Consider the following 17,559-nt stretch of genomic DNA (forward strand, 5'->3'; position numbering starts at 1 on the left):
CACCACACCTGGCTAATTTTTGTATTTTTGGTAGAGATGAGGTTTCACCGTGTTGGTCAGGCTTGTCTTGAACTCCTGACCTCAAGTGATCTGCCAGCCTTGGCCTCCCAAAGTGCTGGGATTATAGGCATGAGCCACAGCACCTGGCCTACTTACATTCTTTCTTGTAGGAATTGGTGCACTTAAAAATTTTATTCATTTACTTATTTACTTATCTATAATAACTTATGTAAACAAAGTAAATAAGTAAGATACATAAGTGGCCAGGTGCGGTGGCTCACACCTGTAATCTCAGCACTTTGGGAGGCCAAGGTGGGCGGACCATGAGGTCAGGAGATCAAGACTATCCTGGCTAACATGGTGAAACCCCTTCTCTACTGAAAATACAAAAACAAAATTAGCCGGGCATGGTGGCAGGCGCCTGTAGTCCCAGCTACTCCAGAGCCTGAGGTGAGAGAATGGCTTGAACCCCAGGAGGCGGAGCTTGCAGTGAGCTGAGATGGCGCCACTTCACTCCAGACTGGGCAACAGAGTGAGACTCTGTCTCAAAAAAAAAAAAAAAAAAGATACATAAGTATCTTATATAAGTAAGATAAGTAAATGAGAAAATTTACTTATCAGAATTTCTTGGGAATGATTTATAGCCCTGAAATTACTTAATGAAAGAGATGGATTTTTTTTCCCCAAGACTTTTGATACATACTATCACATTCTCCTTCAAAAACATTGTACCAATTTATACCAAAAGTTTCTTTATAAAAAGTTATTAAACATAAAAATAATGTTAAAATAGTGACTTCTACTGAAAGAAATGTAATGGTGAAATTGCTGGAGGTGCCAAGTAATACAGGCACTAAGAGATGACTCATTCATTCATTCATTCATTCATGTGCTAAGAGGAAGTAATTTACGATTTTCTTAGGAGTTTATTTAATAGAGTGTCCATGGGTGAAATTCAGATTCCACTGGGCAAATGAGGAAATGAAAAATGTGGGAATGGATTCCTTTATAAAGAAGTTTGCCTGTGAAGAAAAGAAGAGTAAATAGTGCCATTGCTGGAGCAAGTTGGGCCGAGGGAGATGTGCTGAGAGAGAGATTTATCTGTGCATGTGAAGGAGTTGGTGGAGGAGGCAGAAGCACGAAAGAGAAGACTACACATTTCGTTAAGAAAAACAAAATCAAATTTTATTTTCTTTGAGGAAGATGGAAGGACCAAATTAATATGCCTTTGTTGGAATTTTGCCCTAAAGACCAAAATTCCAGAACATTCTGCTGACAGAAGCCACAGATGTGGGCCAATTGTAGGTATCAGATCAGAGAGGAGAATCACTTTTTTGCTGTAGACTGCTCCATGCACCGGCACCGTACCAGCCCTGGAGGTGTGTGGCGAGCCATGGTCCCTTTCCTCATGGCATGGTTCTTGGTGGGGAAGACAGGTATATTCCCATCTCCACGCCATTTGATGAGAACAATGCATATATACATGGGTAGAGGGCGCAAATAAACTTCCGAGAGGGGATTTGGAAAGCCTGTTGCTGAGAGAGAACACAGGAGCTGTGTCGGGTTATCCAGGCAGGTGCTTCTGGGCATGGTGCCTTTCTTGTTGGAGGGAAGAGGGCTGCAGCGTACAGAGATGTAGAAAAGCACAGGACATTCCATGAAATGCAGCTTGTTTGTTGTCTTTAACTGGCAGCCAAAGGATTGTAAAGCCGGAGAGAGTCCGGGCCCTCACAGGAGAGGGGTTGGAGCCTGAGCCTTGTCTCACTGCCCAGCTGTGCCCTTGTGGTTATTACTGGGCATGTACATAATGACTATATGCGTCCTTCTGGGATGTAGCCACATGGTCTTCATTATATTCTCAAAGGAGCTATAGATCCCTTAAAATTCAAGACTTGCTGCTGAGGGCAAGGGGCACATTTGGCAGGGTTTGAACCAGAAAAGTTGAATCATTGCCCTTCCATGAACAGGCTTGGGGCTTGTAATAAAGTTTCCCCTTGTTTCTCAGGACAGCTTGCTTCCCTAATGGGCCAGCTTGATAAGGTCAGGCCACAGAGGGCGATGCCTGCGAGGCACTTACGTGAGCACAGCGGGCTGGTTGAAGGGGCAAGGATGCAGAAGAGGAGGTCGTGCTGAGCTCTGCCACTGCAGGAAGACTGCACGCTCTTTGAGATGGAGGCCTGCACTGTCCCTTACCCCTCCTTCCCCCTGCACAAATGTGATTATGCCTCTGCAGAGTGCCTGGAATCAGGTTAGCATCATTGAGCAATGCTGAGCCGGGGTAATCAGAGCCTGGAGCGGAGCAGGTGCTGGCTTTAAAGTGGCTTCTGAGAATTAGGACAGGCTGACTTGTAGCTCAGCCCCACGTAGACAAGCCACTTAGAACATTGTCCTTGCAGCCCCCAGGCCTCCTCCTTACCACAGCAAAGTGCTTGGGTTTGTTGGAAGGGCCGCTGGCATGGCCCAGGTGCTGAGCTCGTTAACTGATGTTCAGAGGCTGGTGTCCCAGGGGTCCTGTTTGCCCAGCATGTGGCAGGACAACAAGAGCTAACCAAGCCTGGGGTCGCATTTGGTTTGTTCCTGCCTATGTGGGTGTCCTGGGACAATTACCCACCTCTTGGAGCCTCACATAAGTCAACTGTAAAGTGGGAATCACGAGCATATCTAACTCATAAGGTGGTGGCAATTAAATATCATATAGGAAAGGCTCTCAGCATTAGGCCTGCTGCAGAGTTAGCCGCAAAGAACATCGCCCCTATTCTCAACCTAGGCCACTGCCAGGACAAGGCTGGGTTTTATTGTTTCTACAAAGATGTTTCATACTCAGAATAAAAAAAATCAGTAATTACATAAGAATCTAAGAATAAAGGTTTATGTTAACCAAAATCTTAAGAGAAATGCAGTATTACTGTTTGGTGAACATCACTCTAGATGCTCTTCTATGCACACATTAATAGAGAGAAAATAATTTTAATAAGGGCACATTTAATATATTAATTTTAATAATAGAAGTTATTGGCTGGGCATGGTGGCTCTTGCCAGTAATCCCAACACTTTGGGAGACCGAGGTGGGTGGATCACCTGAGGTCAGAAGTTAGAGACCAGCCTAGCCAACATGGTGAAACCCCATCTCTACTAAAAATACAAAAAATTAGCTGGATGTGGTGCCTGTAATCCCAGCTACTCGGGAGACTGAGGCAGGAGAGTCACTTGAACCCAGGAGGTGGAGGTTGCAGTGAGCTGAGATCGCACCACTGCACTCCAGCCTGGACAAAAAGAGCGAAACTCCATCTCAAAAAAAAAAAAAAAAATTATTGCATTTAGTTTAGTGTTTAACTGAAGAAAGTCAGATGAAACAGAAGGGATTGCTAAACTAGAGATATGTGATTTCTAAGATATGACTCTGGGAGTTGAGAAAATAAGTTTCAAGCAATATTAATATTGTTAAGTCATTCTTTGCTTTTTCGCTATTCTCTTAAGGACAAAGATAAGGCATTCTAAGACTCTCATGCTCTACAAACTGAGTAGCCAGGTGTCTTAGACAAAGTGCTTTAATATTCAATTATATGTCAAGATGAAATTGCAAATAGCAGAGAAAAACAACACACTGACTTCAATTCCCACTAAATGACTTATCTTGCCAAAATGAAACAAATGCGGAGAATTCTTGATGCTTGACATGAGGAGGGGACATCCAGAGGTTAAGAAAGGATGCTGACAGCACCAGGAGAAACATTGAGGTATGCAAGATGTTAGCCCGTTGGCACCTGATAGACCGGGCAGGTCTGTAAGTGCAATACGTTGTATTGTAGGTAAGAAAAATAAAGCCCAGCCAGGAGCCAATGTGACATGGAGTTGGGCCTCCAGCCCAGGGCTCTGTGCCCAACATACATGGTTTAACTATCTGTATTCACTGTGCCTTTTTACTGTCTGTGCTTCTGATGCTGTGACACCTTTAGGTCTTGCTGACCCTGGAGGGACTGCCGTTCTCAGGGAGAGGGGGTTCCTAGAGCTCTTAAAGGACTCACTTGCAAGTTCACCTTTCTTTTCTTTTCATTTTTTTATTATAAGTTCTAGGGTACATGTGCACAACATGCAGGTTTGTACATATGTATACATGTGCCAGGTTGGTGTGCTGCACCCATTAACTCATCATTTACATTAGGTATATCTCCTAATGCTATCCCTCCCTACTCCCGCCACCCCATGACAGGCCCCGGTGTGTGGAACTCAAATAAATTTATAAGAAAAAAGCAAGTTCACTTTTCAAATGCAAAATCATCAGTACAGAGCTCCTACCCCAGCATCTCCTCTGTGGGGCTCTCACACTCTGGGCTACTATCCTCATGCCCTGACCACTCAAGGGCTAGGTACCAGACATCTAGGGACAGCCCCTGCTCCAAATGTGACCTGGAGCAGACCAAATGCGACCCCGGAGCCCACTGAAATTATTCAAACCAGCCGATCCTAATCCTGCTCACCCTTGCCCTGCCTGGTTCTTCCTGTGGAAACCACAACACAGGCCCTTGCCACTGTTTTTCCCCCACCCCTCTGCTGCCCAACTGACCCTGGTGCTTCCCCATGTCCCCATCCCCTTGGGGACTGTGAGGAACAAGCTGTTTTTAATGGCAGTCATCTCCTGACTTGTTGGGCTCACCATCCTGAACAAGAAGAAAGCCTACATTTAAACAGACTGCCCCTGCTGCGCCCGAGGGTAGCCCCTTTGGGGACTGACTCCCTTGGGCATAGTTCAGTGACACAGAGAGCCCTTCCAGAGTCCAGCCAGGACCTGTTTTGGGCCCACGCCCCGGGGTTTAGCATGGAAAACTCTGGTCCCCGAGCAGGCATCGCTCTGTCTGAGAAGTACCTTGTCCAGCCCAGCCACCTGTGAGAGGAACAGGGCAAGGCCGGTGAGACGAACCTTCCTCAGGCTGACTCTGTGCTACCTGGGCATGAACACTTTGTCTCTCTCTAAGAGGAAAAGTTGGTTTCCAGGTGAAATGCGAGGCAGTCCTAGGTGAAATGGAGCCAGAAAGGTCTCCAACTGGGGTTCTCACATACGAGTTTCTGACCTCTCTATCTTTATCCTCAGGACACATGGCATTGCTAAGACTTCACAGGGGGCTCAATAAAGGTCACACAAATTTAATTCTCTTCCACACTCTTGTCGCATCTGCAAAGAAATTTCATTATCTAGACTGCATGACATCCATAAATCAATTAGGCCCTTTGGTTTTGTAAACACAATGTGCGTTTTGATCCTTTGGAGAGAGCTGTTTCAATTCAGCAATAGGTTTCAGCATCTGTGCAATGTCCAGCAAAGTGCAAATGCTCAGCCCAACACAAAACAATGAGACAGGGTCCCTGGTTTTGGGAGCATCATGGGTCTGGAGGGAGAGACAGACACGTGTGTGGGGACAACACAATCAGGCTGTGCCAGTGCGATCGTGGCACCACAAGGTCCTCAGAGGTCAGGAGAGGCCACAGTGACTCCTAGCCCGTATTTTCTGGGTTGTGTGACTGACAGCACTCAATGCTTTCTCAGAACATCCCTTTTAAAATTATTTTCAATGTCAGCAGTGTTTTCTCACGACCTCCTGAGGGTTCAATTAATCTTTGGGAACAGTATCATTCAGAAAGAGAAAGGCAGCGGATTAAAGCTGGTAAATGATACTCTTGCTCAAAATCCTAGTGTGACTCTTAACTGATGCCAAAGTCTGTTCTGAAAGAGGCATTCCACGAGTGCCTTGGGCAGTCTGGGCCCTGCTGGAGGGAGCCTCATCTCTACTGCACTTGCTCTGCTCTGTGCATTGCACATGTGTGTATGCACACACACACGTGCACACACACACACACAGACACACACACACCCCCTAAACTAGGAAAAAATCCCAGGCTTCTGCTCCATAGTAGTAATTATGTTCTTACATTCTCTATATATGTATATATATACACGCACATATATATATAGAAAACAAAATATATACACTTGTGTATATTTTAATTATAACTTAATTATAAATTTAATTAGATTATAATTAAATTAAAATGTATGTATGGAATATAAGAACATAGTTACACTAATGTTACATTGAACATTAATTAAAATTTAACAAAAGTATACACACATACATATATATGTATATTTAATAAAGTAGAATATAGGTATCATTGTCCAGATGGTAGATTGCTTCATTTCTGCCCCAAGGCACCCTGGAAAATCTTTTGCAACTTCCCGGTTTCTAACCTCAGAGCTTAGTTTTCTGTCTGCAAATCTGTTTCTCTTAACCTGTTGTGATGCTTTCACCCAAAGATTCAATGTGCATCCATGGGCTTATGTTTCCATGTAGCAGACGTTAATTGGGATCTCGGCTCATGGCCCTGGGTTGGACCATGGGGCAGCAGTTGCTTGTGTGGAGGTTACAGCGGTGACTGGCACCTGGGGAATAAAAGGTTGTCTGCTTTTTACCCTCTAGGTGGTTGCCACCCTGGGGACCACAACATGCTGCTCCTTTGACAGTCTCTTAGAAGTCGGTCCTATCTGTAAGTATCCGATTCCATTTTCTTTTTGGAAAATGTTCTCTGTATACGGGGAATTTAGCAAACCTTCCTCATCGATCTCTCTTTCTTGTCGTTAACTTCATATTGTGATGGTTTGCCCAGCTCTTCTCGTATTTGCAATAACACAAGCCTCATTAGCTTGAACTTCACAAACTCAGAATTTGGGCTAATTGGAAAAGAACTGAGCTTAGTTCTACCAACACACTATTTGTAAGAAAAAAAATTCCAAGCAATATAAAAGTTATGTAAAATTGCAGGTTATGTTGGCCCTGTTGAGGAGAATAAACTCTTCAAAATCTTAGAGTAACCACCTTCATATGTGGGTCGTGCATATACCTGATATGAGAATTGTCCACGGTTGAATTTAATTCTTTGGTATATCCCTTTTTCACCTTTTTTTGGAGTTACTGAATGCAGTTAAGAAAATCGCTGAAGGTAGTTTAGCAAATCAACACAATGAAACTAGATTTTGCCAAGGAATAATCTGTGCTTCAGATGATTTCCTGGTCACTCTCACCTCCTCCCTTCCTCATTCAGAGATCCTAGGTTTTCTCATTGAGACTAGGATGCTGTGTTTTCAAAAGGTGAACGTGAATGAGCAGCTCTGTTTCTAGAGTTTCACCTTTGACATGTAGCTCTGGGAACTCAGCAGGCCTTGAAGCTGCTTCTGTGGACAGAAGAACCCTCGTAGGGCAGGGACACTGGCTCAGGGGGCTCCCTCTTTCTCTGTCCCTCTGGGATGAGAATGTTCTGACCGCTTGGCTGTGAGTGGAGCTGCCTGAGTGGGGCCTTCAGATCACACACCTGTGGCCTGTGCCAGATCCCACAACAGCTACCAAGGAATTGGCTTCATCCTTAGTCTGCACAAGCCAAGCACAGTTCTCACCTCTCCTAACCCAAGAGTCACCCATGGTCCATACTCAGAGGAGTGGACCCTCCTCTCCTGGGCATTGGCCTCCCCTCTTGGGGTCAGCAGCTGGAGAAGGCCAGTGCTCAAGGTGCAGGTGCCCTTGTGTGAGCTAGACATGGAATTGGTGACAAGGAAGCTAGGGTCCAGCCCAGGATCCACCCCTGAATCTTACATTCTGAGCTTCATTTATTCTGTCTGTAAAGTGAAGAGAAAAACCCCACTTGTGCTCATAAAATAACAATATTTCCCCACACGATTATTCAGAGGATGAATTAATGCAGGGAAAATGCACCATCCCAAAGGTGGAGTGCATTGCTGCACAGCAAGGAATGCAGTGCTGGGAACTACTGGGAGGTGGGTGGCATAGACTTACCCGCTCTCACGGGGTTTTGCTCCACCGTTTATGCTCTGTGGCACACAACTGTAAGAACAACTGGCGGGAAGTGGTCGTGTACAGCCCCGGGCTGGGGAGAAGGGATAGAACTGGCTGACTCAGGACTGCAGCCACAGCACTGGCCTCATCAGCTGCAAACCTTCATCAGCTCAGCCAAGCAACTTGGAGTCCTCTGACTCAGATGTCAGGCTAAGAACTGAATGTCCTGGCCAGTAGCTGGCTGATGTAATTCCCCAGGGCTATCGGATTTAAAGGGCCGAGGTCTTCTGCCGGACAGAGCCCACATGGCCTGCTGTCCCCTGGGCCCAGTGTGGGCTGCCCGCTGGACCATGGAGATGACAGCCAGCGTGTGCCACCTGCCAGTCACAGTCCCCTGGATGGATCCAGCTCAGGCCTTCCTGCTGTCTGGGGCCCCCTCTTCTTTGTAGAGGCTGGAGGCTGTGGACAGAGCTTGATTTATGATTTGTTTGGTTTGAAACACTGAGGTTGCTTTTGGGGTTGTGCAGAAGGAGCTGACATGGGTGAATGCCAAAACCCTTTCATCCATTGGCAGAATGTATAGGGGAGATCGGTTTTGACAATTCCTTTTTTTTTGTTTTTTTTTTTTGAGAAGGAGTCTTGCTCTGTGGCCCAGGCTGGAGTGCACTGGCGCAATCTCAGCTCACTGCAACATCTGCCTCCTGGGTTCAAGCGATTCTCCTGCCTCAGCTTTCCGAGTAGGTGGGATCACAGGCACACGCCATCATGCCTGGCTCATTTTTGTATTTTTATTAGAGATGGGGTTTCACCATATTGGCCAGGCTGGTCTCAGACTCCTGACCTCAGGTGATGTCAGGAGTGATGGAATTACTCCTCAGCCTCCCAGAGTGATGGAATTACAGGCATGAGCCACTGTGTCCAGCCAACATTTCCATTTTTATTGATGGTGGTATATTACTAACTGTTGGTGGTACCTTAACAATTAAGTCAGCACCTTTTTACCTCCTTTCCCTCTCTTGCTACCCTTTTCCTATCACCGGATATTTAGCATTCTCCAATTCCAAGCAGGACTGTTCCGAGATCCTGAGCTGACCTTATTCTATATATGATTAGAATAATCTAACATAATTCAGATAAGTTATTCATCCACCATCATTTGACAAAGAAAACAAATCAGAAGATGGTTTTCTTCCAATTGCTGCCTTAGGAAAGACATTTTCTTTTTATTGGATTTGAAATGATTTGCCAGTGAGGGTATTCAGATTGGTCTGCTTGGATGGATCAGTTGTCTGGCAGGTTTTACTGGGAAGAAGATGGGATACAAAAAGTGGATAGTTGAAGTCAGTTAGGTTGCCAGTGGGGAAGTGGGGAAACTGAGGATGAGGGTATGGGCTGAGTTGGGGAGGCCATCTCAAGGAGTGAGGAAGGGAATAGCACAGGGCAGGCAGCCAAAGCTGCATCCTGAGGTGCCAGCATAACTGAGGAGAGGACCTGCAGCTGGAGGGGCAGCCAGGCCTGCCGCAAGTTCCCGGAAAGTCTCAGAAGGAAAGAGTCACTGACAGCAGGAAGCTGGAGGGATGTGAGGCTGTCCCATCCCTCCCCACTGAGGCAGCCTTGCCTCAGGGCTAGGTGTGCCCCTGGTGCATGCAACTCCTTGAGCTCTGGCCAAGGGTCTCTGTGTCTTCCTGGTTCCTAGACGGGCCGTGCTATGCAGTGTGTGCTGTTAGCAGATCACATATGAGACACAGAATGCAGAGGCATGCCCACAGCTCCATGCATCCCCATGGAAACCAGAGAAGCCCTCCAGAGTCCACTTCCCTTAGGGGTCTGTAAGTTCCCTTCTGCAGGAGTTGTAGGCCAGCTGCAAGCTTAGAGAGAACACAGTCCTCCACAAAGCCGATAAAAGACGTAAGGCATTTCAAAGCTTTGACTCAGTTTTATCATCAGGATGAAAGCCCTCGGTTGGATCAAGGTCAAGTGTGTCCTGCAGACATGGATATCCACCCCAGGGCATGGGAGGCCAAAGGTCACAGAGCAGTGTGGACCTGAACCGAGGCTTAGGGGCTCATCACCTCCCCCAGAATCAGTCTCACCTGGTGCTTGCATAACCCCAGATGGATGCAGCAGTGAGCCAGGAAAAGCACAAGGCCTTAGGATTCACAGAGTTTCTCCCTGAGGAGTCACTCAGTAATCACGGGATGTCCATCCTTGTAGCTCAGATCAGCGGTAAGGTTGAGAAAAACCTCAGATCCCATCATAAGATAGGTGTAAATTTGAAGCTTGCTGTAGTCTGAACGTTTGTGTCCCCTGCAAAGTCCATTTGCTGAAATTCTAACCTAAGGTGATGGTATTGGAGGTGGGGCCTTGCAGTGGTAATGAGGTCAGCACAGTGGAGCCCTCCTGATTGGGACTGTGACTAATTAGTGCCCCTGAGAGTCTCACGCCTCATTGCACAATGAGCACCGTGGATGGTGAGTGAACGATGAATCCATGGATCCCTACAAATGCAGATGCTGACCCTGACACCTACCCCACAGTACCCTGACATTGGTATCCACCCTGTGAGGTGAGGGTGGCTTGCGCCATCTCTGTGGTCCTTCACCCTTCAACTCTTACTCTCCTGGGTGCCTAGGGCTGACAGGCAGCAACCATGGAAGCCACATTTATTTCTCCCCTGCTCAGTGCTGGGGTCCTGGCAGGCACATTGTAAATATTCCCTCGCTCATCCCTCGGGCCTATGGGTACTGTTTCATCTCCTTCTTCCTGGGAGGAGAGTGAGGCTTAGAGAAGTAGATAGGGCTCCTTGGCTGGGGAGCAACTGGAAGCGGGAGTTGAGCCCAGATCTGTCAAAATTGAAGGAGCATGCTACATCTGTGGCTCTCCCAGCTCCTGAGTGAGGCAGCCCCTGCCCACAAGGCTGCTATGCATGGTTGGAAAACAGAACCCTGTTCGTGAAGAAAGCAGGGGATGGTCTAAGATGGTGTAAAGTAAAGAACTTCACCTGGTGGTGGGGATGGAGTGGGGCAGGTAGAGGTCAGCGTGGACTGTGTGCAGACCTCCCCTTGGGTGATGTTTGGGGGAGGACTTGAGAATGGATTAGCAAAGGGAACCAGGAAGGGAATTCCAGGTGGGTGGAAAGGGTGGTGTCACTGGAGGAAAATGCAGGTGAGTAACATGAGGCTGTCACACGATGGTCCCTCGGAGTTACACTTAGCCGCCAGTGTCAGGAGAGAAAATCAAGTGGCGCAGTGGCTTCCATTTTCCCTGGTGTGTGTCTGGGGCCAGCAGCACACACACTGCCCTCAGCTTTAGAGCCTTCGAATGAGGGGGCCTTTTGGGGATTCAGCCATTAGTTCAGCAAATACTGTTGGCATGCTCTACGCAAGAAGGTGCTCAGACAGGGTGAGGTCAGCTGGCAGGCTACATGGTGAGGCATCCATCTGGGGACTCACAAGTTGATTCTGAACTTTAGGCAACAAGGAAGACATGTGGCTGCACGTCGATGCGGCCTACGCAGGCAGTGCGTTCATCTGCCCTGAGTTCCGGCACCTTCTGAATGGAGTGGAGGTAGGTGCACCTTTCGCTCTCCCTAAGGCTGTTTTCACAGTGCTCTGTTATTGACCTCTCCCTTCATGAGGAGCTGACATCCAATCTCTCGCTATGAGGTTTGTTTTAGCCAATTATGTTTGAACCAATTCCCACTTCCTCAGAACAGGGGCTGAGAGCCTTCCCCAGTCATACAGCCTGTCCTCCTGAAATACTCCTGACACTTACAGTTCCATTTCAATCTACACAAATCCCAAACAGAAAGAATAGATGTTAGCTTATAAAACTGTGGGAAAGTAGGAACAAAATAAAATCTTAATGAACTTAAACTCAAAAGAGTAATTTAAAATACCAACCCGCAATTCCATACAATCTGGTTCAATGTGACAGTCATGTTCTGCCCATACATCTGAACATGATATTCACTTTAACCAATATTGAACGAGAAGCTACCAATGCATTTAAATGCCCCAGGCAGTCTTCTGGAAATTGTAAAGCATGGTCTTTAATGCTAAGTGAAATGCCTGCTTCTTTTGAGAAGTAGCAATCAAAATTATTGACCAACACTCCGCTTCTCCGAAAAGCAACAGAATGTAAATTGGTACAGACTTAACACAAAGAAATGACCTTATTGATATACTGTGGTGTGTTATTTCAGACTCAAGTGGGATTTCATTGTTGGTGGTGGCTCATAGGGTGGGAAGTCTCTCTTCCCCAAGAACTCAGTTTTGAATGCCATAGAGGGTCCTGAGAGGCAGTATTTGGCAGTGTGTCCAAGAGAAGGAGGTAGCAAAGCAGGGGAGCTGTGGCACTGGCCAAGAAAGAAATGCTTTCTGCCAAGGGGCAGGAGGTGTCGTGAGACCTCACCCATGTGTGATGGCAGATGAAGGGCACAGTCCTCTGCATTAGACTCCTTGGTTTGAATCCTAGATTTATCCTTAAGACTAGCTGTGTACCCTTGGGCGAGTTAGATATCCTCCCTATCCTCCATAAAATAGATTTCATAAGAATACATCCGGTGTGGGATTGTCGCCAGGGATAGATGAGTTAATCATGTTTTAAGGGCTTAAAAACAGTGTCTGGCAGACAGTAAATACTGAACTTGCATTAGGTGCTTTTGCTATTTTCTACCATGTCTTAGAAAACCTTTCCCTTGACACCTTCCTCTGCTTGCATGTCAGGTTTGCTAATCACTATTCTAATTACAACTTTGAATTCTCATAATGCTGTAATATCAGAAAAGTGGGTACCAGAGGTATAGAATACAAATGGCCCCATCTTGGAAAGAATAATCCTCTTACTACTAATCAATGAAGTAGTATTCTGGTTTATGTCTCCGTCACAATCATTCACTCATTCTTTCAATAATTACTTGCTGAGTACTTAATACAACCTAGGACTTACATGATGGATCCTTGGGGGTAAATGGAGCTTCCAAAGGCCTATGTATGCACTGGGGAGAGGGTGTAGTATATGAGTAGTTCTCATAATGTGATGCCAGTACCCAGTTGATATAGTTCATTGCCGGTAGCTAGTTTGGTGGGTGTTTGGTGCTGGGAAATGAAGAGTAAATCTCTGTATCATATAAATGCATGGCATGATGGAGATAATCTCCATTATTTGAAATATCTGTCCTGGGACAGTTTCAAGGGAGGAAGGGCTAAGCAGTCCTCTGGGATTTATGTGCCCTCCCCAAGGCTGGCCTGAGCTTGATGCTCTTTTCTAACTCTGGGTATCAGGTTTAGGGTTCGTGATCTTTTCCTACCACTGCTCTTCTTTTCCCCATGAACTGACAACTTGAGGTTTCATCTTTCATAGAAGGGTGCCTCATTGTCAGACCACCATAGCAATGGGCTTTCCAGCCAGATCCTATCAGCAGCAGACAGGATTTCATGCTCTACAATGAGTCATTGCCATTTTTCTTGCATTATTGCTCCCGACTCTCTTTCCATGCCCAGCTGAGGGCTGTGCGTCTCAGTGGGGCAGATAAGGAGGCTGCAATATCCTGTTGTGGCCCTGCCTTTGGAGATAAGAGCCTTTCTCTCGGGTCGGCAGGAGGAAAATATCACTGCTGGGTAATGAGAGAAGTTTAAACAGATCAGCCCCATAGGAGGGAACTCATAAAACTCCTAGCAAACAGAGCTCCTCTTTAACCTTTTGTCTCCTTTTATCAACAAATGAAACTTGCTGTAATTTCCTGTCCTTTTCTCAAAATTACTTTTATTGAAACCTAGAAGGAAATGAACCTGGGTCTCCAGAGCAGTGGAAAGTTGTCATCCACCTACCAAATGCCTCCCAGGACGCCCCCCAGGTCCCTCAAGCTTCTGCTGCCTCCTCGGTGCACATCCCTGAAACCAAGTAGACAGGAGGTGCCCTAGGGCGTTGAGAAGACTGAAAAGTTTCCCAGTAGGAGAGTCGGCCAGACTGGCGCCTCACTGCAGCAGCCACCTTTATTTCGGTATCAATTACGAATCTAGCCGCATGGCCAAATCCCTGGCCATTAAGGTGGACCCTGTTCCTGTTCACCAGTCAGGTGATAAACCAGGATATGATTTGAAAAGCCAGGACATGCATTTGAAAAAGAAAGCACCATTTATGACAGCTAAGGGAAAATTCAGTGTCCTCCTCTGCTACTCTTGGTGGCTGGAATCTCTTATTTTCTCCTTGAAAATAAGGTAGCCCCTAACACTGATGCACGCAGCCAGAGCCGGTTGTTCACAGTTGTTATCCAGGATCTTCCAGCTACGGGAGTCTGTAGCTGTTAGGAATGCAATGAACTTGAATATTGTCTTTAAAAATAAAGGATCTGTTTGGGGTGCAGTGGCTCACACCTGTAATCCCAGTACTTTGGGAGGCTGAGGCAAGAGGATGGCTGAAGCCCAGGAGTTCAAGATCAGCCTGGGCAACGTAATGAGACACCCTGTCTCTACAAACAAAATTTTAAAAATTAGCTGTGTGTGGTGGCACACGCCTGTAGTCCCAGCTACTTAGGAAGCTAAAGCAGGAGGATCACTTGAGCTTGGGAGGTTGAGGCTGCAGTGAGCTGTGTTCGTGCCACTGCACTCCAGCCTGGGCAACAAAGTAAGACTCTGTTGCTCAAAAAAAAAAAAAAAAAGAGAGAGAGAGAGAGAGAAACATTTAGATAAATGGGGAGAATTGTTGATATGTTATAGCAATGCTGGCAAAAGAACCCATCAATTAAATGAAAACTGGGTTTATCCCTACCTACTATAGATTAGTAATAAAATTTCCTCTTTCCCACTGTTTATCCTGACACGTGTAGTCTGAGAACTTTGCTAGCTCAACAAGTGGAAGGAACTTCAAGCATAAAGTATTTCACAGGCCAAATCAGTACAATTCCTGTACGTTGTACTTGTGAAGGACAATTCTGATTTTTCCAAATATTCCAGTAATTTAAAATATGATGTGGATACATTTTATGTCACATTAGATTATGTAAATTTGAAAATGCTTTTCATTTGGGAATATAAACTTTTAATTTTAAAATTCTTGTTCTATTTTATGAGGGTATAATCTAGATATAGCAAAACATACAAATCAACTCTAAATACATAAACCCACCCCCATGTACTTACCACCCAGCTCAAGAGTAGAACAATTCCAGCACTCCAGAAGACTCCCCTACCCGCTGCAAGTTACTACTCCCCTGGGCAACCCTACCTGGCCTCTACCACTGTGGATTAGTTGTGCCATAAACTTTTATTATCATGTATGGGGTCTTCTTTATAATTAAACATTTATAAGGAAAATATTTTCTTTTTCTTACTCTTGTTCTTTGGCAGTTTGCAGATTCATTCAACTTTAATCCCCACAAATGGCTATTGGTGAATTTTGACTGCTCTGCCATGTGGTAAGTTTCCCTGCTCACAGATGTCAGTTGCCTGTCCGAGGTGACAGTGCATTTGAAAGAAGCCGGCAGGGAAGATGCCAGAGCCAAAGGGGTGCAATAGTCACTTCGCTCACTGCTTGCTGCAGTTTCTGAACCCTTGATGGAATTATTGCTAATTCTTAGCCTCGCTGGAAACTTTTATCTAGGGAATATCATTGCAACATACTGGCATAAGAAATGAGGAGCCTAAAAAGGACAATTTGTAATTTGATTTATCCAGCATTAACAGAAAACAAATGCAAGTACACACTTCTAATTCAGTAGCTTCTGTGTTTTCATTCTTAGATTCATAACCAGTCTTAGTCTAATGCTAAGTTTAAGCAATCTGAGTCCAAATGCTTAAAAGTATTTGCTAAGGCCAGGTGCGGTGGCTCACACCTGTAATCCCAGCCCTTTGGGAGGCCAAGGCGGGTGGATCACCTGAGGTCAGGAGTTCGAGACCAGCCTGGCCAACATGGTGAAACCCCGTGTCTACTAAAAATACAAAAAATTAGCTGGGTGTAGTAGTGCATTCCTGTAATCCCAGCTATTCAGGAGGCTGAGGCAGGAGAATCGCTTGAACCTGGGAGGCAGAGGTTGCAGTGAGCCGAGATCATGCCACTGCAATCCAGCCTTGGCGACAAGACTCTGTCTCCAAAAAAAGAGAAAAGTATTCACGAAGGAAAAATAATAGTAACCATGTTTCCTAAGAATTTCCCTGGAAATTCTTTTCTTTCTTTCTTTTTTTTTTTTTTTTTTTTTTGAGACAGTGTCTCACTCTGTCGCCCAGGTTGGAGTGCAGTGGTGCAATCTTGGCTCAAATTCTTTTCTTTTCTTTTTTTTTTTTTTTTTGAGACAGTGTCTCAGTCTGTCGCCCAGGTTGGAGTGTAGTGGTGCGATCTTGGCTCACTGCAAGCTCTGCTTCCCAGATTCATGCCATTCTTGTGCCTCAGCTTTCTGAGTAGCTGGGACAACAAGCGCCTACCACGCCCGGCTAATTTTTTGTATTTTTAGTAGAGACGAGGTTTCACCGTGTTAGGCAGGATGGTCTCGATCTCCTAACCTCATGATCCGCCCTCCTCGGCCTCCCAAAATGCTGGGATTATAGGCGTAAGCCACTGCGCCTGGCTGGAAATTCTTAATAACAGCACAATAATACCTTGGTGATATTTAGAATAAGAAAAAGAACTAAAGCATTAAAGTGGGTGATATTACACGACCTGCACAATGTTTAAAGAAATGATGATGGGCAGTGGTACAGGGACACTAGAAACTAGTTTCTCTAAAGTTTTAAAGTAAGAAGTTGATTGATTGATCATAGGGCCAGGAGGATTTGCATGAATTTTGTACAGTATGCAAAATTGCAAAATTTTCCAAATTTTCAGAAGGCTTTGCAAAATTGTTCAGTATGTAATTAAGTGAATAACTTTTCACTTTCCTCCTAAGCATGAGGAAAGCAATTTTTATACAAAACAACTAATGTCAGCTCTCAAGGTTACCAAAATATCCGTTTGACGTTTTCCTGTATTTTTTTTAAGGCTAACCACATTTCTAGTCCTTTACTTGTATACAAATCAAATTATTTTTTGTCAGTCTTTTTCCCCAAACTTCCGCTATATAATTTTAAAACCAGTTGGTATGTGGGCATTTCAGACTTAATTTTGTCTGAAATAAGTATTTATGAAAGACATGGCTGTTATGAATGTGAGTATTCTTTTGTATTCTTGTGGCTGTGTTTTTCTGTTTCACCCAAGGTGGAACACAGTGAGGACAGTTTGCACCGTGTGCCAGAGGTCCCTTTATTCGAGGGGTAATTTTGATTGAAATGTAAATCCACTCTGCTGAGGTTTTTGGTCAGTGGGGAAAATTCTCTAAGGGAGCTGGAGTTCGGAGGGACCAGGCAGAGTGTCCACAGGCTCTGGCAGGAACAAGTGGCTCTCCCCACATGCTTTTGTTTTGCAAGGGGCAGGCGTCCTCAGATGCCTTCCACAAAGGAAGCCCTAGAACCACCCTTGAGCAGGGCGAGGGCTGATGGGCTGTCCAGAGGAGGGGTTCTCGTGTGCCCTGAGGCAGTCCTCAATGCCTGGATAGAACAGTGATATCAGCAAGGCTGTTAGTGACTGTGGATAGATACATCCAGGCTGCCTTCTAAGTCCCTAACCTCTCGTAGCTCTCTGGACCCCCACGACAGCCCTGTGATGAGGGACACAGACATTGCCACGCTGTCTTTACAGATGAGGAAACTGAAGCGGTCAGGGACCAGAAATATTTTGGGTCCCTAAT

The 17,559-nt window shown here is 45.6% G+C and overlaps 1 protein-coding gene across 3 annotated transcripts in view; it reads left to right on the forward strand.

Moving 5' to 3' along the window:
- DDC (dopa decarboxylase) overlaps positions 1-17,559 on the forward strand; it is a 95,401-nt gene that overhangs the window by 50,785 nt on the left and 27,057 nt on the right. For all 3 annotated transcript variants that reach the window (XM_024249767.3, XM_054559180.2, XM_054559179.2), the window contains 3 exons: positions 6,474-6,540; positions 11,314-11,408; positions 15,191-15,258. In XM_024249767.3, the coding sequence (XP_024105535.2) occupies positions 6,474-6,540; positions 11,314-11,408; positions 15,191-15,258 (230 nt within the window). The remainder of the gene's footprint in view (positions 1-6,473; positions 6,541-11,313; positions 11,409-15,190; positions 15,259-17,559) is intronic.

Source organism: Pongo abelii, chromosome 6, assembly GCF_028885655.2.
Source record: "Pongo abelii isolate AG06213 chromosome 6, NHGRI_mPonAbe1-v2.0_pri, whole genome shotgun sequence".
Lineage (NCBI taxonomy): Eukaryota > Metazoa > Chordata > Mammalia > Primates > Hominidae > Pongo > Pongo abelii.